General features: G+C 42.2%; 1 protein-coding gene across 1 annotated transcript in view; it reads left to right on the forward strand.

Moving 5' to 3' along the window:
• The first annotated feature begins 237 nt into the window (after positions 1-237).
• LOC149862954 (carboxypeptidase B-like) overlaps positions 238-21,519 on the forward strand; it is a 34,445-nt gene continuing 13,163 nt past the window's right edge. Inside the window, exons 1-9 of the mRNA XM_090052000.1 lie at positions 238-308; positions 415-490; positions 5,259-5,383; positions 7,771-7,870; positions 9,109-9,210; positions 10,000-10,101; positions 12,928-13,038; positions 14,053-14,143; positions 16,958-17,160. Of these exons, the coding sequence (XP_089908126.1) occupies positions 238-308; positions 415-490; positions 5,259-5,383; positions 7,771-7,870; positions 9,109-9,210; positions 10,000-10,101; positions 12,928-13,038; positions 14,053-14,143; positions 16,958-17,160 (981 nt within the window). The remainder of the gene's footprint in view (positions 309-414; positions 491-5,258; positions 5,384-7,770; positions 7,871-9,108; positions 9,211-9,999; positions 10,102-12,927; positions 13,039-14,052; positions 14,144-16,957; positions 17,161-21,519) is intronic.

A 21,519-nucleotide genomic window follows, 5' to 3' on the forward strand; every position in this document is an offset into this window, starting at 1 on the left:
GTACTTAGCCTGTGACTTCAGCCTCTAAAACTGAGCTTTAGCCAACCGTGAGACTCTTACTTGTTTCCACAGGTGTACAAGAAAATATACGTATTATAAATAGTGTGCAAATAAAACAAGGTCAGAAGAACAATCAATCAGCTAATCTTTGGGATGGTTTGTTACATAATAAAAGACCAGGACAACCCAGATTATAAAAACAGTTGAAATCAATCCTTTGCCTCCTACTTCAAAAAAATGTGGGCTGTATTTTTTCTTGTAGGTTTTGCAGCTGCTTCAGCTCCACTTCATAATCACCACTTTGATAGGTAAGGATACAGATAGCTTAATTCTGCACATCTTCCTTTCCATGCTGCACAAAACCCTCTTAGTGGAATTGCCTGTTTAAAATCATGTCTCTTTCTCCCCTCTAAGAGAGAAAGTTTTTCGTGTAACTCCTCACAATGAAGAGCAAGTAGAATTCCTCAACACCTTGACCAGCAACATTAAGGTAAATAGTCTGCATAGGGTGAGACATATTGTAAGCTAAGAAGTAAATAGTTTTTTTGGTTGTTTTTGCAATAAAAAATATTGCATCACATACTGCTTAATAAATAGCCTGATCCTGATTCCACTCCATTCAGTGGGAATTTGGCTGTCAAACTATCAGGAGTCCTAAGGCAGGTGTTAAATAAATTCTACTACAGACTTTAAACTATAATCATATTTGCAAATATAATAAAGTATAAAACCAAAAGGTAAAGTGTGTTTAGGATACTTGCAAATAAAGTTTCATGTGAAATGCATCAAAATTCCAGATTGAGCACTCTGACTTTAAGAGTTAAAACAGAGTTTGTTCACTCAGATACAATCTTAAAAAAACTAGGCTCTCACCTATTTGAACTTCCTTGGCTTCTCTGTCTTGTGCCTTATTTTCCTTTCTGAGTTTTCTTAAAGCTTTCTTCTGTCCTGAATGGAGCTGCCTGCTTTTTATTGACCTTAAGGAAGATATATGGTGGCATGAGAAAAAACAGTAAAGCCAGCAAATGTGTTTTCAGTATTTCCTTTCAGCTTTGATGTTGTAAAATAGCTGTTGGTAGAAAAAAGGCCATTATCTGTGGGATGAATACATGACATTTTTAATGATGTGCAGATGTGGAGGAGATGTTAGCAACAACAGGGTGGTACAGTATGGGAAAACAGGACTGTTGGTATGCTGCCACCTCTCCTTCCTTTCCCCACCCCCCTCAGCACTTTCTTTGTACTATAGATACCCTCCTAAAGGAAAAAAATAAAATATCTCTTTAAAAAAAACAAGCAAAAGGAAAGCTCAATAGAGTTGACAACAGAACTCAGTAATATGTTTTAGCAAAGAGAGTCATGCAGATACAGTACTGGTAGATGCACATGACATCTGCAACTTCCTTTACATTCAAGGAGGGAATAGCTAAAGAAGGGACATAATCAAATTAGAATTGACTTGGTCATCAAGAAGTGACATTATTGACTAAAAAAGGAGCAAGATATTTAATCAGTTTTGCATCAAAAAATAGTATTACCAAAGAAGTATATTTGAAAATATTTTTATTGGAATCAAATCATTTTGAAACAGTCTTATGTTTGCTAAATCCTTTCTTCTTAAATCATTTTAAAATGAGAGAAAAGAAACCTTTAAACTATGCTAGAAAATTACAGACTGTAATGAAACTGCATTGTAAGCAACATCCATTTAAGGAATGGTATGTTACTAGCACATGCAAAATAGAAAAAGCATTAAATAAATAAATAAAATAAGGCAATAACAAGGTTTTTTTTCTTATTGTTAGAAACAGCAAGTTAAATCTTAAAGAGTGAATATCAATTTATCATAATATATTTAGATGACAGTGCTCCCTGTTTACATTATTATAATCCCCAAGGTAATAATATTTTGTTCAGTGCTTAGATACCAAGGGAAAAATGTGCCTTAGAAACATCTTTACTTTGATCAACTTTCCTTATTCACATAAATAGGTCCCAGAAAAATGTATGCCTTTTACAAATCTGAATATGCATATGAACCCTAAAGCCTTAGGCCTGCAGACAACAGTGCATAGAGGCACTCCTAAATCTGTGCAGAACTCCAGTGAAGTAGGAAGGGCTCTTGCCACATTCAGTGGGATCAGGGCCTACTTTCCCAACCCGGTTGGCAGAATTCTCTCTGTAATCAAGGTACGTTTGTCTACAAGGAAATTACAGGATTGAGTCATGAGTTCTGATCCCAAAAAAATTACACGATAATTTTTAATTTTCCTACTGGGGTCTAAGTGTAATGTACTGTAGGACCAATGCTATTCAATGCCTTTATTGATTATCTGGACAGAAATATACAATTGTGACCAGTAAAATTAGAGACTGAAGAAAACTGACTAGTGAAGTTGAAAATCCACACCAAAATTAGTGGATTGATAAATAATTATGGACTGATAAATAATTAGTGGATTGATAAACGACAAATGAGTTATCCATACTGACTTAGGTAGCTCAGTAAAGTGGGTCTACTTGAATAAAATGGTTTAACACAGCTACACAAAAAGTTAGGGACATGGGAACAAAGAATGCATGTTACAATTACAAAAATGTAGGATAACTGAAAAGGGCTTAGGGATACAAGGAGTGAGTGTGCCCCTGTGGCAATCTTCTAGCCACAGGGTGGCAAAACCACCCTGTGGCAGCCCCCTGCTCCTGCACTGACAAGAAGGCATAATGGGATCTAATGTGCGACTATGGGATCCCATCGCATCTTTACCTGCATGTATAGAGGAGGTCATAGAAGCACAGAGATGGTATTGCTTCCGTCTATAACATTACTGAGATCATACTGGAATACTGAATCCTGTTCTGGTGCATATACTTCAAAGTTAATATTGAAAAATTGGAAAGGATTCAGGAAAGAGGGCCTGCTTGCAAACCCAGTTGTAAGCATATGATGAGTGCTTTGCTGAACTGAACGCTTTGAGAAAGTGTCACTGACATCTGAATGCAAATAACTCTCAAGGGGTGCATCCTAGCAGTATAAAAAGCTACCCTGCCACCTGCGAGCATCTCAGGGCTACTTGCTCTCAGGAGCTTCTGAGACCTAGCCAGTTGACATATGGGGACACTAGCGCCCCCCCCCCCCCCCCCCCCCCCCCCCCCCCACTTGCCAGCTGGATTGCTGCAGCAGCCCTGACCTAGAGTGGCTCCTGTACCCTCTATCTACTGCTGCAGTCTGGAAATGGGGGCTGCTGCCTGGCTGTGACCTGCTGCCACCTGCAACACCATCTGCCCCTTTGGACCTGCAGCCCCATGTCTGCACATCTGCCAGACCTGGACAGGGACCACGTGGCCACCTGGGCTGTAGCATAAGCACTGCAGCAGAGCCATCTGCACCTCTGGGCCAGCTGCCAGTGGGCCATGGCTGCACAGTTGGCCTCTGTTCGGCACTGCTGCCACGTGTGCCCCCACCCTGCCATCTGGACAGCTATCACCTGGAAGATGTTCTCAGTGTGCTGGCCTGCTTTGAACTGTCATGTATGTCCTTCCTTACCCCAAATGGCCAGGAGGACAGCTACCTCATTTACCCTCCAGCTGGGTCCCAGGTGTCAGCCCTAAGTAGGCTCCTCTGCCTGGGTCCTGCCACTTGCCTCACTAGCAGGAATCCTGGTGTTCCCATATTTAAAGACTGCAAATTCTGTGATAAAAAAATCCCAAATTCACTCTTTAAAATACCCCAAAATACATGACCTTCTGCAATTAAAACAAAAGATCTATATATAGAGAGAGAGAAATCAGTCAGTTGGGAGTGTTTTATTGATATATTTACAGAGTTAAAGCAATTTGGAAACCTACCAGTTTGGAAACCTACCTATCATCATAATTAAATAAATTCTAAATATCTATATGCTTTCTGTTTGCTTTTGGTTTTCTTATCATAGAAAAATCACCCTGACCCCTTCAGTAACCAAAATATGGGGACAGCTGCCTCTGCACCCACAGTTCCTGCCAGCAGGTCTCATCCTGTCTGGCAGCTGGGCACACTGGGTATCTGATGGAGGGATGTAGGGTTTGCCGGAGTAGGGTGGGAAGGGGTGTGGGTGGATGTGGGGGAATGTGAACTGTGTAGGTGGGTGTAGGAGGACATGGGGGGATGTAGGAAGATGCAGGGGGCATGGGGTTTGTGGTTATATGTGGCAGATGTGGGGTTTGTGGGGAGGTCTATGGGGGAGCCACCACATGTTGCCCCCCCCGCCTGTGGTGCAGAGCCCTCAGCACTGGCAGTAACAGCCAACCAGGCTGTTGGGGTGGTTGTGGCCCTCTGGAGGCACAGCCCTGCAGCCATGCACCATCACCTGACCTTCATGGAGACCCCCAACCCAGCCTGACCCAGCCTTACCTGCCCTGCTAGCATATGTCTTTGGACACAAGCCACAGATTGTAGCGGGATCTGTTCCAGTCCTGTCCAAAGGCATGCTAGCAGGGTGGACGGGGCGGGACAATGCAGGCCAGGCCAGTACTCTATGCACAGAGCACATGGCCTAGCTGGCTGCTGCTGCCTGTCCCAGGTGCTGTGCACTGCAGTGGGTGGGAGGGCAGGCATGTGGCAGCCCCCCCCCAAAATTCCCCTACCACTCCCATCCACATCCACCCCCACATACCCCACCAGAAACCACACAGCCCCCCTGCATCTCTAGTCTCTGCTTAACTGGGACCTGGTCACACTGCAGCCTTGCCCCACTCCTGTTTGCCCCACACCCTGAGGCAGTGTGCTAGGGCAGAAGGAGGACCATAGAGAAGCTCTGCCCAGATGCCAGAGTATCTCTGGAGGACACAGCCTCTGCTTGCTTCAGGGCACGCTGTAGAACCATACCCTAAACCAGCTTTTTTCCAGGTGTTTTTTTTTTTGATACCTGGAAACCCAGATATCAAATTTAGAGCCTGCACCACAAATATGTAGCACAGGGAACATTTTTTCATTCTTAGTGTGCCTCTTGCAGTGTCTCAAACTGGTTTGAGATGCCACAACAGGCATGTGCACACTTATCTGGACATGCCCATGATAAGTAAATGGCATGCTCTAATATCATCCTAATCAATTTCCTATGAAATCTTATCTTCATGTTTGTTTTGACAAATGCAGAAATATAATGACAAAACAGTGAAAATCACCATACTAACTGCGATCTATATGCTATAATACATACACTAATGTAAAAGTTGCAATTACATATGTACATATTCTCATTTATTCCTCTTTTCAGGTTGATTTTTGGCATCCAGATTCTATCACACAAATAAAACCACAAACCAGAGTTGATTTTCGGGTTGAAGCTGACAACTCTTTTGATGTTGAAAACATCCTGGAGCAGAATGGAATGGAATATGAGTATGTTCTAGATATATGCCCCCTTCCCCCGCTGTCACAAGGCCGCTGGTTACTTTAAATTTCAGGTTTCCTATGATGGAGCAGCCACATTCCCTTTAAATCCCTTTACAAAGACAAAGCAGAACTGCTGGCCAGTAAAGAGAGGAATCACAAAGGTGGATCTGCAGGAGTTCCCTAGAGGCAACAAGACCCATAGAAATTTTCAGGCCTAAGATAAATTCTTCAACATGTTTTGCTTTCCCCCCTTCCTCACATGCCAGTCTCCATGGGACAAATGTTAATGACCTCATGTCCATTTAGTGACAATCATTACTATTATGGCAGGGGTGGGCAAAATCCAGCCTGTGGGCCAAATCTGGCCCATGAGGCCATTCTATCCAGGCCAGGGGCCCCTAAAAAATTTAGAAAATTAATATTGCTCTGCCCTTGATTCCTGTCAAAGATGACAGAAACCAAGGGCGGTAGGACCCAGGGGAAGCCCAGCGGGCTCCTGCAACAGCAGAGCCTGCCTGGCCTGGGACCACGTGGCTGCCCCACACTGGAAACTCAGGTAAGGTGGGAGGGAGACCAGGGGAGGACCCTGGGCAGGGAAGAAGCCGGAGGAAAAGTGGCCTGGGAAAACTGAGCATAGGGAGGAAAACCGTCCCCTCCCCTGCCCCATGGCCGGCGCCCCGTGCTGGAGCCTCTTGCAGCCCACCTGGGGCTGCCTGTGCCTGCTCCAGACAGCCCCACGTGGGCTGTGACCAGCTGCAGCAGGGAGCACTGGCCACAGGGCAGGCAAGGGGCCACTTCCCCCTCCCCCCTGCGCTCAGCTTTTCCCTGGGCTCCTTCCTGGTGCAGAGAAAAGCGGCCCTTCCCCCACTCTGTGGCCGGCACCCTGCGCTGCAGCCACTCGCAGCCCACGCGGGGCTGTCCTAAGCAAAGGTGAGATATAGTTAGGGTTTTGCTCCCAACCCCTTGTCCAAGCCTCAATTTCCAATTCCTCCCTACTAGATAGTGCAGTTCTCATTACATTAGTTCCTAAAATTTGCAAACTACATGTTTTCAATCTGTGAAGAATCCATTCATAGAGATATTTATTAGAAGTGCAAACACAATGTGAAACAAATGTATGGCCCACATTATATCATGAAAATAAACTTGTAATTACCACTAGCATTTTCAGTGCTATCAGATCTCTCTTTAGCATAATGAAGTTATGTAGGATTTCCTCTTCGGCAAGGGAGGAGTTACTCTGACATGTGCTGGAACTTCCTTAAATATACATTATTTTTTACAAGTTCATGCACCTATCTTCTGATTGCAACAAGGGTGAGAAGGTTTAGAGGGTGTCCCTGACAAACTTCAACAGAGTGTCCTTGTGACAGCTAGAGAAGATACAATTCTTTTGAAGTACAGCTGCAGTGCCATGACATCATGTCAGTGTATCCATCTCAAGTATTTGATATAAAGGCTAGAGGTGCACAGCAAACTGACCTTTCAGTCTTCTATCTAGGCTGCTATGATCAAGGACAGAATGTTCTTACAAATCTGTTCTCTCTACCCAACCAGGATAAGACAAGCACTGAGAAAACAATGGAGACTTCATTTTCTTGTAGCCAGAGTAAAAGTAGCTGAACAAACAGTAAACTGCCCCAAGGTAGTCCTTGATGTTAAGCTATCTTTATTAATCTCAGGCAATAAGAAAGGTACACAGCAGAGATTCAGCTAGCAACAGGAACTACTCTAGTGCCATGCTCTTTGTCACCTTGCTGTGGCATTTTAAGGTTATATAAAATACCATGAAGGAGCCAGGGCATGTTTCATTCCATCTGCATAACGTCTCTGCCAAACTAAGTCTGAACACTGGAACCTGGTTTGATAGAGAGAAGTTTGCCATTTTATTGCTGTCATAGCATTGGGATGCAACATCACCATGTTATGGCATGACAGAGCAAATGTCTTTCTGTGCCATCAGCTCAGCTGAGACATGGAGGAGAGGGCTGCCCCAAAGGAAAAGCCTTTGTTCCTTAGGTTTATTCTGAGGGTGTTGCTACGTTCTTTGTGGTGACCAACTAGCACTCTGAAGGCACGCTGATGAAGGGAGGGTGGGAGCTGAGGATAGGCTCAGTGGACAGAGACTGGCCAGGAAGAGTTTATTGCTTCCTGATTACATTCCAGGAGCAAAGCATAAATTTAATCTAGGTTTGAGCTCACCATATGTTGTGGTCAAAGATGTAAATCAAATCTCACATTTCATTTCACAATCAGTGGGGCCTGAGTTCCAGTAGTCAGATCAATGTGCATGATGCTTTCTCAAAAAGAAGGGGCCTAATTTGCTGAAGATTTTCAGGCTGTTGATAAGTTACATGCATCTCTTTATACTTATCATAATCGGCTTATTGCAGAGTTCTGATTGACAACGTGCAAGCCTTACTGGATACTCAGTTTGACAGCAACATTCGTTCTACTGGGCACAGCTATAATAAATACAACAACTGGGAAATGGTAAAGTCTATAAATATATTACCTTCTTGAATTATTATATAAATTCCCAGCATGATGCTATGGCAAAGCAGACCCTCTTCCACTGATAAAGTCCATATTCTCCATACTTCACTCTCCTACCCTAACCTATCCCCACGTTATCTGTCATTTCTTATTCAGTATCATGCGGTTAACTCCTGCCTCTAATTGATCAGCCAAAAATGGCACTCTGTGACCAACTTTTTACATTTTCAAACAAGCACATTCATTCTTTTCTTCCATGCTGCCTCTCCTGCTTTGATCTGTTCCCCTTTAATGTATGCAAAATTAAATCCTAATCCATCTCCAAACCCTGCCCAAATCTCTTTGTTCTGATGTCTACAAAACCCTTGAAAAAGTTTTGGCTGCTGGTGTCCTTAGAGCACAGCCCATCATGTTAACAAGTAACATCTCACAATGTCCTTGAACTCCCCCCCCTGTTGATTTCTATAGCCATTAGCTGTTTTTCATCTTATACATAGATTATAAATTCTTTGGAGCATCTTTATTCTGTTTATCCAAAGCTTGGCACCATGAGTACCTGCTCCATTACTATAGCTCCTAAACTTATGGTAATACAAATAATAAATAATAATAAAAGTCCTCATGTGGCTGATGAGATTTTTGGATGTATGTATAACCAGAGGGATGTTTAGTGTAATTGAGGTGGTTTATTTCCTCTGTATTTATTACTGATATGACTGCTATTGGAATACTCTGTCCAAGAAGGATGACGATAAAATGGCAACAGATGTAGAGAAAGATCAACAGAATGGATTAAGAAATTATACTAATAGGGGAAGATTAAAAGAGCTTTTTCTAAGTTTAACAAAGAAAAGTTTAAGGACTTGATTGCAGTCTATAAATCCCTGCACATGGAACAGGAATTTCATCATAGCAGAACATGGTACAACAAGACAAAAAGTGTCCAGAAGTTGAAGCTAGGAATAAGAGATGTACATTTTTTTCACAATTAAGTTAATAAACTAAAGCAATAACTTAGCAAGGGTTAAAATGGATTCTCCATCACTGGAGACTTTCAAGTCAAGACCAAATGTTTTACAAAGATACAATCTAATAGAAATAGAGATTGCTGAAAGGAAGTTATATGGACTACATTACATGGGAGGGCAGACAAATGAGTTTCAATTCCTTCTTGGCTTAATATCTATTAATGTATTGTTTTGGGGTTAGTTATACTTCATAACTTTATGAAACAGATAGCTGCTTGGACTGCAGACATGGCTGCTCAGAACCCAGACCTTGTCTCTCGCAGTGTGATTGGGAATACTTTTGAAGGGCGGCCCATGTATCTCCTCAAGGTAACTGTTTTTAATTCTTGTTACCAGTGTTCTGTCCTATTAACATGCATAATATTATAATATTTATTAAGCCATCACTTAATTCTGGTATCTTATCATAAAGCTTTTCAGAAATTAAAGAGTTTATAGACTACTTTTATTGTGATTTCTTTCTTCCTTTTGATTTAGGGCAAAGGGTTTATTAAAAGAAATCTGTAATACATTTTTGAAAGTTCAGATCTATAAATTTAACCATATTCCTGTGTGCAGTGTAAATGATTTACCTTCATGTTCACTCCATCTGTTGTTTGTAAACCCACTTATGATAAAGTATCTATAAATGTCACTGTCTGGCAACAGAAAACAAACACAATTTGTCTGCATTTTCTTCAGATAGGATATTCTGTCCTGTAGCTCTTGCTACATGATATAAGATACTAAAATTAAATCTGAGTGGGGGGATCCCAAGATTACTTACCCTAAATAGTACCAGAATTTCCAAGAATTAATCATCTTACTTCATCTTGTCAACTAGTAATACAAGTAGGAAATATATCATCACTGTGCAGCAAACAACCTGTGAAAACATGAGCTTAATGGAATTAATAAAAATAAAGCAAATGCAACTTCATGACTTCAGCTTGCACATCATGATTATCTAGAGGCAGGAATGCACTCTGAGTATTAGGTTTCAATTTAATCAAGAAATATATATCATACTGATGTTAAGTTATACCAGCTGGGTGACAGAGTATTAACAACTGGTGTGCTACAAAGGTTATTTTATTCATGACTTTTAATTTACTATAGGTGGGAAAAAGTGGTCACAACAAAAAGGCCATCTTTATAGATTGTGGTTTCCATGCAAGAGAATGGATCTCCCCTGCATTCTGCCAGTGGTTTGTAAAAGAGGTTGGTAAACATAATAAAGGACATTTTCACAAAAACAGAGTAATTGACATGATGTAATAAACATGAACCAAATACAATAACAGAATTAAAATGGTGTTATTAATAGATTTTCTTCAGCTGGTACCTGAACCAAATACCAAATTCAGTTAGATTGACCTACTTCTTCAGGTTTTTCAGCAAAAAGGTCAGATTGAAACTTTTTTTTGTTTAATCCAAAATAAAACAATCACCTTTTTTGAAAAATATTTGTATCAAATTTGAAATGACATTTTCATTCTGAAATGAAGTAAAAAATATTTTGAGATATTCTGAGTTTTTTTCCAAAAAATTTTCCCAGCTAAAACAGATCACTGAATTTGACCCAATTTGTAAATGATTCACCTCACAGGAACTGCAATTTAAGCTTCGCTGTACAAAAAATTCAGCCTGCACAATATATAATCTCATATAGATCAGTTCTTAGCAGTTTCTACTCCACTGTTTTCTTTTTTTATTTTATTTTAGATTTGGGTTGCTAAATTATAACTTTGGGCCTATTCTCCCATGATGTGCAGTGTGTATATATTGTAGGCCAGTTCCTCACATCTGGTCCTGTGGCCCTAGTGCAGCTTGATAAACTTCCCAAGGATGCCCCAGTCTCATTGACTTTGCTTGCAGCAATCCATATAACCTCTATTCTCATATAGTTTGGAGGTGAGGCAGGGGGCAGGTGGAGGGGGACACAGGGGAATAGATAAACAAATGTATCCATTTTAATTCTGCACCATTATAATAGACAGTGACACTACAATTCCTGTCAGGCTCCTGGCTCAACTTGTGATGTGGAAGTTTTGTCATCAATTCAATGGTACATAATTCAGCCCCTTATGTGATCCTAATGAATGGGAGAAGTCAAGATAAACTATAAAAAGTTCCTCAATATGCATCTTAGAAGTAGGAAGGAACCTTTTCTTCCTAATGCTTCAGGTATTTGGGTTCCTTGGACTTATTTTTGTTTTGCAATGGAAAAAGGGTGAGATTAACATTCCCCTAAATAAAACAAGATGATTAAATAAATATTTTCCAGTGATAGGGAGGATACAGACATATCTCCCTACATTTTCTATTCAAAAGGGAAAATATTATATTTTCAGTATATTCCCCCCTAGAATTATGACTTAAATTCAATACATAATATTGACTTTTTTTACCTAAATATGAATAAATATTTAACAAAACCATTATTCAGTCAATATGTTTTATTTAATAAAAATAACAACTTTCTGAAACTGGAAAACATCTTCTAACATGTTCACAGGTAAAATGAGGTGCACATGATTAATTCTTAAATGAAATATAATATTTTATTCTCCTCCTCATTATATTGCCTGGGGGACTGGGGAATGCTGTACATATAGCCTTCTCTGTGGAAAGAAAGAAATATCACATTCAGCAGGACAACCTGTTTTCAGATACTATTTTCTTAAATGTAGTAAAAGTTCCTGTTCTTAAAGTTCTAAAAGCAGAAGCAGCAGCAAGTAGTTAAAATCCAGATAGAGGAAAACCAAAGTACTTGAATGGATCATGCTGGCATAGACAGTGGTGACAAGCCTAATCTTCCTTTCCTGTGAGACATCCATGCAGTTATGCATAAGGAGCAGTGGAAATTGAAAGTGACATCTCAGTCAAGTTGATGGGAATGTGATCTCATTAACTCCCAACAGTAGTGCAAATAGCATGTGTTACCATTATTCTTGTAAACTTAAAGTCACGGTAACTATTTTTCTTATTAGTTGAAATAGTCAATCCATGAATTTAGTTGGTAGTTGGGACCTTTCTACAGAGGATTCAAGATACAAAGAAATGCATTAGCAGGATCATCTTTATTTATTTATTTGATAGTAGTACTGGACACAACGAAAGTCCAAAGACAAAAAGGGAGGGCATATGATGAGAAGACTCTTAGAGAATATACAAAAGACAGAGAGAGGCATTTGCAGATCCTACATCTAACCTACACTTATGTATCCATCAAAAGCCTACAGGTCTGATTTTCCACTGTTATACAATTCAGTAGTTTTAATATCTCTGTAAAATGAGTGAAAATTCCAGATTACAAGAACAGCTTTCATATACCTTTCTAACAGTCATTTTACACAGGCATATACCACAATCAGGCAATTTACTGCTAGAGTCTTGGTATCTGCTGTGTGCAGAGGGAAAAAATAAGGAAATTTGTCTCTGCAAGTCACATATGTTCCCATGCTATTGTGACTGTAGTAGTAGATAGAGAGCTCTGCCCACTGGCGTATTGATTTGAGAGACTGCCAGAGAATCAGTGATTCTTCTTTGGTGCATTTTTATGCTATAGGAATAATGGTGGCTTACAACAGTACGGCTGTATTAATTTAATATGGGATTTATTCTATATTCCTTCCAGCACTTAAAATTACCTCAATTTTTTTTATTGTTTCACACATCAGATTGTGAAGCACACACAATTCATTTTGCAGCACTAAATCACCATCATCATCATCATTTGTTGAGCATCTGGGCCAGAGCCAAAGCTCAATGAAATTAGCGGAAAGATTTCCATTGATTTCAATAGGGTTTGAATCAAGGTCTCAATGTATCATACACCCTCAAAAGAAAATATTCGCAATTTTGCATTTGGTACTGGATTGAGCACAGCCTATTTGTAAAACTCCCACATTGAATTTAACAGATAGGAAGATTTTGCCCCAGTTTCAAAAGTTAACACCTGTGTTTGCCTTTCAAATAAGTTTCAGAAGTATCTGTCATTCTGATTCTGTGAAAGGATCAGCACTCTCTTTGATCCCTGCATAGGCTGTTGAAACTTATGGAAAAGATGAACTTATGACCCGTCTTCTCACCAACCTTGACTTCTTTGTACTTCCTGTTCTTAATATTGATGGCTATGTCTACACCTGGACCAAGGTATGTACGCACTTGTTTCTGAACAAGAATCCCAGTGATTGGGCATAATACTATAATTATCCCATAGTATTTACATGCACTTACCCTATTTACATGAATCCAAGATAAATCTAAATTTAAGATGACCCCCAAATAATTAAATTTCTACATGGAAAATTTATAATTTCATTATAATTTTCCATATATGAAATCTAATTATTGGAGAAGTGTCTTAAATTCATTAACCCCCTCCCCCCCGCTGCAGGGGGAAAGCAGCAGCAGGGAGGCAGGAAGGCAGGAAGGCAGGAGGCAGGCAGCCTGACCTCACTTCTTGCCCCCTGTTCCCTCCCTTACTTGTCCCCCCCACCCCCAGTAGGTCCCTGTGGCCTGCCCCACTACCACTTCACCCCTGGTACCTGTCCCCTCCCTGTACCTGACCCCTGTGATGCTTGCCTCCTCCTGGTTCCTGCCCCACCTGCCACTTACCCTTCCGCCTATGCCTGTCCTCTGCAATGCCTGCAGCCCTCACACTGCCTGCCCCACTGCTTTCCCCCAGTTGAGTCTCTGGCTCCAACCTACACCCAGTCAGGGAGCAATGGTTGCAGTGGTGGCAGCCCCAGCCCCAGAACTAGGTCTGGGACTGGGACTATGTCAGTCAGGGCTGGTGCCAGAGATGATGCCACTGTTGCTGCTGCCGCCACAAGGGCAGAGCAGGGCTGGAACCACAACTGAGGGTAAGCAGCAATGGAGGGGAGTGGGGACAGAGGCACTGAGGAGGTGGCACAGAAGTAGAGGTGGTGGGGAATGCAAGCAGCAGCTACAGCTCTAACCCCAAGCCAGGGTCAGGGTTGGGGTTAGGGTTGGGGTTTGAGTTCGGGTTAGCATCAAAGCCAGAACTGCAGCAGCTGCCTGCCTCCATATCTTGTACTCCAATCCAGAACAAAGGGTTCTTCCTCTCCCTGCTCCTGTGTTGAACAGGGAGGGGGGGACATCTCATTTTGGATTCAAATAAATGAAATAATCATTTCATTGCAGAACCGCATGTGGAGAAAAACACGTTCTAAACATGCTGGTAGCAGCTGCATTGGTACTGATCCCAACAGGAATTTTGATGCCGCATGGTGCAGTAAGTAGTTCCTAGCACTGACATGCTAGGCAAGGGATCTAATAAAGCACTGAAGTTTTCATATACCTCTGTATAGTAAATGATGGTGAAATACTTGTTTTCCTCTAAAGGTGTGTCTACACAAGACTAATCTACTGCACAGTAAAGCATTACTGCCTATCCATGCACAGTAAATTAGTCTACAGTATTGTAAAGTTCATTACTGCCTGTAAATGTGCATGTGTAGACACTGACCAGAAGCAAATTTACTCCTAGTCAGCCACAACACCAGAGGTCACAGTGGATGGGGAACTCCTACAATCCACTCAGGAGCCAAGAGCCAAACAGCACTGGGGAGCTCTCTGCTTTTCAGCCAGGGCCTCGCTGGGAGCTGCCCCAGAAGCAGAACAGCTCCTGGCCAGCCCCCAGCTGTACAGGAAAGCCCTAATAAACATGGACCTTGTCCCCATGTTCGTGGGACTGGGAAAGCTCTACAGTGGCAGCCATCTCCTGGCCCCATGCACATCACAACTGACCCCCGTGCTCCCTGCCAGCCCCAAGGTTAGTACCCCAAGGGAGTCTGGAGCTCCCTCTGGCTGCTGCAAGGGACCAGAGCAGGGTAGGAGCAACCCTGTTCTGGGCCACACCCACTGGGTGTGTCCACACATGCAAGCATGTGTATTTGCAGCAGCTCAAATAGAAGTGGTGCAAATTTGAGCCAGAGCTTTTTCCCTCAGCTCACGTGCCCCGACATGCACTTTGGTGTGGGGCAAATTGTGCAACTTGGGGCAAAATAACCCTTCCTGGCTCCTCCTGGATCTGCAGCAAGGGGGAGCTAGACCCCTGGGCCAGCACCTGTCCCCATCAGTACAAAAAGCTGCCCTGTCAAGTAGCTCAGGGCTACTCATTCCCAGGACCTTCTGTGGCCCAGCCAGTTGGTACCTGGGGACACTACCCCTTGTGCCAGCTGGACGGCTGAAGCAGCCCTGAGAGTTCCCTGCACCCTTTACAACTGTCTGGCAGTAGTGGGTGCTGCCTGGCTGTGACCTGCTGTGCAACTGCCAGACCCAGCTGGGGCCTGCACAGCCAGTAGAGGCATCTGCCCCTCTGGGCCAGCTGCCAGTGCAGGGTTGGCCTTTGTGCAGTACTATTGCTATGTGTGCCCCTGCTCAGACATCTGGGCAGCTATTACCTGGAAGATGTTCCAATGTGGTTGCCTGCTTTGAACTGTCAAAGCATGTCCTCCTGGCCCCAACTGGCCAGGAGGTCAGCCACCTCCATTTGGCTCCAAGGTGCCAGCTCTGAGTAGGCTCCTCTGCCTGGGTTCTGTGACTTGCATCCTTAGCAGGAATTCTGGTGTTCCCTACTTGAAAACTGAAAAAAATCCCAAAGTCACTGTGTAAAATACCCTGAAATCTATGTTACTGCACAATTAAAACAAAAAAAACTATATAGAGAGAGACAGAATGAGAGACAGGGATCAGTTGGGCAATGTTTTATTGATATATCTACAGTGTTAAAGCAATTTGGAAGTCTCTATCATCATAATGGCTGCCCTACCTGGCCCCATCCCCTGCTTGCATGCCAGCCCCGCTGATGGCTCCCCCTGGCCCCAGCCTCCCAGCACTTTAAATTAAAAAAAAAAAGGCCTTGCACTCACCTTGCAATAGCAGGGGTTGTGGGGGCTCTGGGGCCTTGTGGCAGAGCTCCCCTTACAGCACAGGACAGTGGTGGGCAGCAGGGCTTAGCCCCAGCTGCCTGGCACCCGCACTGCCACTACCTCATCACATGAGTGTGGCTGGGGCTGGGGCTGTCACCTGGGCCCTGTGCTCTGTGGGGTGGATCTGCCATGTGGCCCCAGTAACCCCAACAGCAGCTGCTACTGGGGCTTTTTTTTTTCCTCTAATTGCTGGGATGCTGGGGCCAGGCAGGGCAATGATTGGGGGATGGGACCAGGTGAGGCAGCAGTCATGGTGGGGGGGCTCAGGGAGAAAGCAGGGGATGGGGCCAGGCAAGGCAGTGATCAGGGAGGCTTGAGGGAGCAGGCAGGAGCTGGGGCCGGGCAGGGTAGCGATTGTGGGGGTTTGAGGGAGCAGGCAGGGGATTGGGCTGGGCGAGGCAGTGATCCAGGGGGCTGGGGGAGTGGGTGGGGCCAGCGGGGGTCCTCCCATGGTCCCTCCCCCCTCCTCCAGCCCTTCCCCACCCCCTACTTACCAGCAGGAGTCCAGGTCCAGCTTTCTGCTGGCATGCTGCTTGCCCTGCACCAGCAGCCAGCATGCTTTAGCACCAGGGTGAAGGCCAGCCATAAAGATGCTCTGGCAAGCTAACAGAGCATCTCTGTGGAGAACCAAGCTTCCGGTAGCATCAGGGCACAGTCTGGGACATTGCCCTGCCCTGCTTTTTTCCCCCATGGGTTTTTTTGGACACCTGGATATCCAGGGTCTAATTTTGCATTCCTACACATGCCTCTTGCAAGGTCTCAAAGGGCTCTGAGATGCTGCAAGATGCACATGCGTGCTTATGTGGATCTGCCCATTGGGAGCAGAACCAGCAGGGAAAGCTTACTGTGTAGTACTTTACTGTGCAGTAAGCCTTCATAGCATTAATAGCACATGTAGACACACTCCAAATATAGTAGAAATAAAATATTTGCTAAATGCTGTGTTATACTGAGCATATAAATGTTTTGTTTGTGTACGTGATACAAGTACCAAAAGGCTAAATTAAAGCTGATTAAAAAGTCTAAAGGATGGCATTGGTGGTTTTAGCTAATTTTTCAAAGGTCCATCAACATCACTGCATTTAATTAAGTGCAATATTAATTTCTCCCTGCAGCTGTTGGTGCCTCAAAACGACCTTGTGATGACACTTACTGTGGCAGCGCACCTGAGTCCGAAAAGGAGACCAAAGCTCTGGCTGATTTTATTCGTAAACATCTTTCTACTATCAAGGCGTACTTAACTATTCACTCCTATTCCCAGATGTTGCTGTTTCCCTATTCTTATACTTATGATCAGGCAAAGAACAGTAATGAGCTGGTAAGTAGGAACTCTTTGTAGCTCCTTGAAATGTTGATGTTGTGGGGAGAATAAGCACATATCATCACTTGCTATTTAGGTCAGTTTATCTACAGAGATTTTCTTATACATCTGGAAAACTTTGAATAACCATCTATTGAAAATACTTTAATCTTTTATATTATGAGACAGTGAATTCCTTCTGCCTACAAGAGGGATTATGCACAGGAGATGCATAAGAATCCATGGTTCATATCCATCATACAAGAATATAAAGATAAGCTTGACCTCAAGCTGTGCCATAAAGAGATCTAAGTTACATAGCGCTTCTTAGAAGCATAGGAAATGGGATGAAAAGGGGCCTCTCAAGCCATAGAGCCCAGTCCCCTGCTTTCATGGACAACCATTTACCCAAATACTCCTAAATATCATCCACTCCAAACCCTAATACACCATAACTACAAAAACATTCTACAGTATGTCGCAGACAAAAAAGCAAGGGTGTTTGACCAGGTCATTGCCAGTGCCCCCAAATTGCAATTACAGAGAATTAGTTAATACTGTATATTCAGAGGATATCAAGAACAAGACCACGCACCAGGCTAAAAAGGAAGGCAAAAATTTTATTGGTTCTTGATAATCTGACTGGGAGGTGGGGGTAGGAGGGGAAACGGTGAGGGGGTATTTTTTCCTGATCCCAAATTTGACAATTGGTTTGATCTTGAGCAGAACAGCAAGACCCTCAAGCCAGGAATCTGTGAGATTGCTAAATATCACTAGGAGCTTCAGTATTTCCCAGTCAAAACTCCCAGCCTTAGCTGTGGCTAATATCTAACATTTCAGAGGAAAGCAAACAACTCCCACTCCCTGTCCACCCTACAGAAACCAATAAGGCACTCAAGGGAAACGCTTCTTTCCCAGTCCCTGAAGGTAATTGACTAGAGCACTGGATTAACATTACAAAAGAGTTACCTCCATACCCCAACATGGGGAATTTTCAATAGGTAACAGTGTATCCACCTGCAATACGTTGTATTGCAACATTATGCTCTCTGGGCTAGCTCTGCAGATATCATTAAACAGAATGATCCAGCCCTGAAACATAAGTCTGGGACTTATTATTATCTATTTTCATGCCCCAGAATATACAACATGCCCTGGAATAACAAATGCCTTGTTTTTACAAGGCAAAATGAAGAAAAAAAAGCTCTTTCCTTGTAGTAATAAAGCAGCAGCAGCCAGGAAGTGGAGCCTGTTCATTGTTCTGTTCCCTGTGAATTACTGCAGATATTACTTTCTGTTTCATGCAGCAAGTGGCAGAAACTGCTCTCACCATATTTCCTGCATATACTGCACACTCCTATTTCCAGCAGCTGTTTTGTGGGGAAAGGAATGTGTTGTATTTGAGAAAATATGGTATTAAAAATAAAATTTCAGCATTCCATTGACTGGAGTGAGGCAGTATCAGGCCCACTGGGCAGTCTGTTTTGTTTAACTATCATAGCTACACACTAGCAGCACATAGATGGTGCTTCAGTTTCAGATGTCCTTGAATAAAGCCACATTCAAATGCACACTATTCTGAAAAAGGGAAAATATTCTAGTTTTTGAAAGGAATAATATTTTATTTGAAATGTAGAGGCACACCGTAGCCTAACTGCTGTTTGAGTCTGCTAACGGCAATTTGGTACATGAATTATTTATTCTTTTTAAAAAGGACTTTTTGTGCAAAAGTTATAAACATTTCATACAATAAAAAAGAAAGCAATAAAATCATCATAAATAATAAAATTACTTCAATTCTGTGGAATATTAGCCATTACAATTGTTGGCAGGAAAAGCGACATAGCAAAAAAAACCCAAAACAAAACAAGAGAAATCTTGATCCTCTGTCTTCCTTGAAAGCTGCCAGAAGTCCAAGGAATAGCATTAAGTAGGCCATCTTGCTGGGAGATTATGACAGATTTATGAAGGCTCCCAAATGGATGTCATAATTCTGAAGCCCATATGAAGTGAATGGCCAACTTTATGCTTTCTTCTTGGACATTTTGCAGCTTAATGGGAATGGATTTCAAGGTTTTGTTGCATTTTCTATGTTACTTTACATACCAAGCTATTTTAATTATAAAACCCCAGGGAACTGCACTCAATTCTCAGTTTTTTTGTCTTATTTTTTCAAAATATTTCCTAATTAATATGTTCTAGTTTAGTCTAAATAGGTAAACAATGCAAATGCTCAAACTCCTTTGACAAGATCACATTAGAAGTTTTTGTGAACTTCTGCCTAATTTTTTGAGTGAAGCGCAAATGTAGTGACACATACTTACAACATGTTTTTCACAGCATTACATGGAAAACATTTGTATTAGCACTCAAACACACACAGAAAAAGAAACCTTAAAGACACAAAACATGGACAGTAGAAAAGGGCTACTATACTTTTCTTATTCTTCACTGTTACTTTTTCTTTTTCTGGATGAACAATTTTCATATTAACTGCCCTGTTCTATATTATAATCTGGAGGAATAAAATAAAACTGAAGATTAGGTACAATCATCCCTGCTAAGGTTTTAAAAATTTTATTAATAATAATAAAAAACCCAATTTCTTTTAGCTCAAAGAATGATTTTTTTATTATTGTTCAACATAAAAAAATAAATAGTACTTCAGAAATGCTAGCTGTATGCCTACTCATCCATTGATTTCACTTCATATGTTAGTCATCCCATTGTAAAATTCATCCTATATTTTAAAACAGCCACATGATCCCAGAGGGAGTTCTATTATTTCCCACCACAAAGCAATCACATATCTTACCTCCACTTAAAGGTGACCTGATCAACTGTCCTCATATTCTAATTAAGGGAAAATACTTTCTAAATTGGAGCTCCCAACAAAAAGACAGCAGGAATATCTCAAAGAGATTCCACTTATGCAAAATCTGACTTTAATAAGGAAAGATATTCTTAGCCAAATAAATTTTAGCTTTTGAGAATGAGACACAATACCAACCAATCCATATCAACTTTAGATGGGATGTCTACACAGAAAGTGCCTGATCCAAAATCCCACCAGTCAATAGATTTCTGTTGATTTCAAACAAGTTAAACAAATTCATGTGAACCATACCAAAGTAAATTAGATTTCTTCTTGAAACTTTTCATCAGCTAAAAAGAGATAGCAAATATGGACGGGAAAAAACATAAAAAGGCAATACCTGTAGGGTGTTGAATGTGTTTCACATCTGCAAAGCTCTGCCTAAAAACAGTATTGAGAGAAGGTCTGGAAAACTAGACTCTCAAACTTTATACAAATTGTGTTGGCAAATAAATGTATTGTAAATCATTCCATAAATGAAGAAGTAAGATTAATAGGCCTATTATCTTATCTTAGATGTTTATTTTTAGTCTGACAGACCTAATAAATTATAGGAAATACAGTTGCCATTTCTTATCTTTTTACTGTGTGATAAGACGAGCGGTTAAACGACACTTCATGCCTGCATATCATTATTATTTTAACATATTGCTCCACAGTATTTCATAGATTTCATAGACACTAGGGCTGGAAGGGACCTCGGAAGATTTCATAAATTTCATAGACATCAGGGCTGGAAGGGACCTCGGGAGATCATCGAGTCCAGCCCCCTGCCCAAAGGGCAGGAAGTCAGCTGGGGTCATAGGATCCCAGCAAGATAAGTATCCAATTTACTCTTGAAGGTGTTCAAGGTAGGTGCTTGAACCACCTCCGCTGGCAGACTGTTCCAGACCTTGGGGGCTCGGACAGTAAAGAAATTCTTCCTTATGTCCAGCCTGAAACGGTCTTGCAGGAGTTTGTGACCGTTCGACCTCGTCAACCCTTGGGGCGCTCTGGTGAACAAACATTCCCCCAGATCCTGGTGGTCACCCCTGATAAACTTATAGGTGGCCATCAGATCACCCCTGAGCCTATGCTTTTCCAGGCTAAAGAGTCCCATGGCTCTCAGCCTGTCATCATAAGATCTGTTTTCCTGACCTCTGATCATGCGCATGGCTCTCCTCTGGACTCTCTCAAGCTTCTCCACATCCTTTTTGAATTGTGGAGCCCAAAACTGGACACAGTACTCCAGCTGCGGCCTCACCAAGGCCGAGTACAAGGGGAGAATGATGTCCCGGGATTTGCTCGAGAAGCATCTATGGATGCACGCCAGCGTTTTGGTCGCTTTACTAGCTGCAGCATCGCATTGCAGGCTCATGTTCATCTTGTGGTCAGTGATGACCCCCAAGTCTCTTTCTTCTGTAGTGCTATCCAATGTAGCACTGCCGAGCGTATAAGGATGCTGCAGGTTTTTCCTCCCAAGGTGGAGAACCTTGCATTTTTCAGTGTTAAACACCATCAGG

The sequence above is a fragment of the Crocodylus siamensis genome, chromosome 6 (genome assembly GCF_052110815.1).
Source record: "Crocodylus siamensis isolate JL-2025a chromosome 6, ASM5211081v1, whole genome shotgun sequence".
In the NCBI taxonomy this organism is placed as follows: domain Eukaryota; kingdom Metazoa; phylum Chordata; order Crocodylia; family Crocodylidae; genus Crocodylus; species Crocodylus siamensis.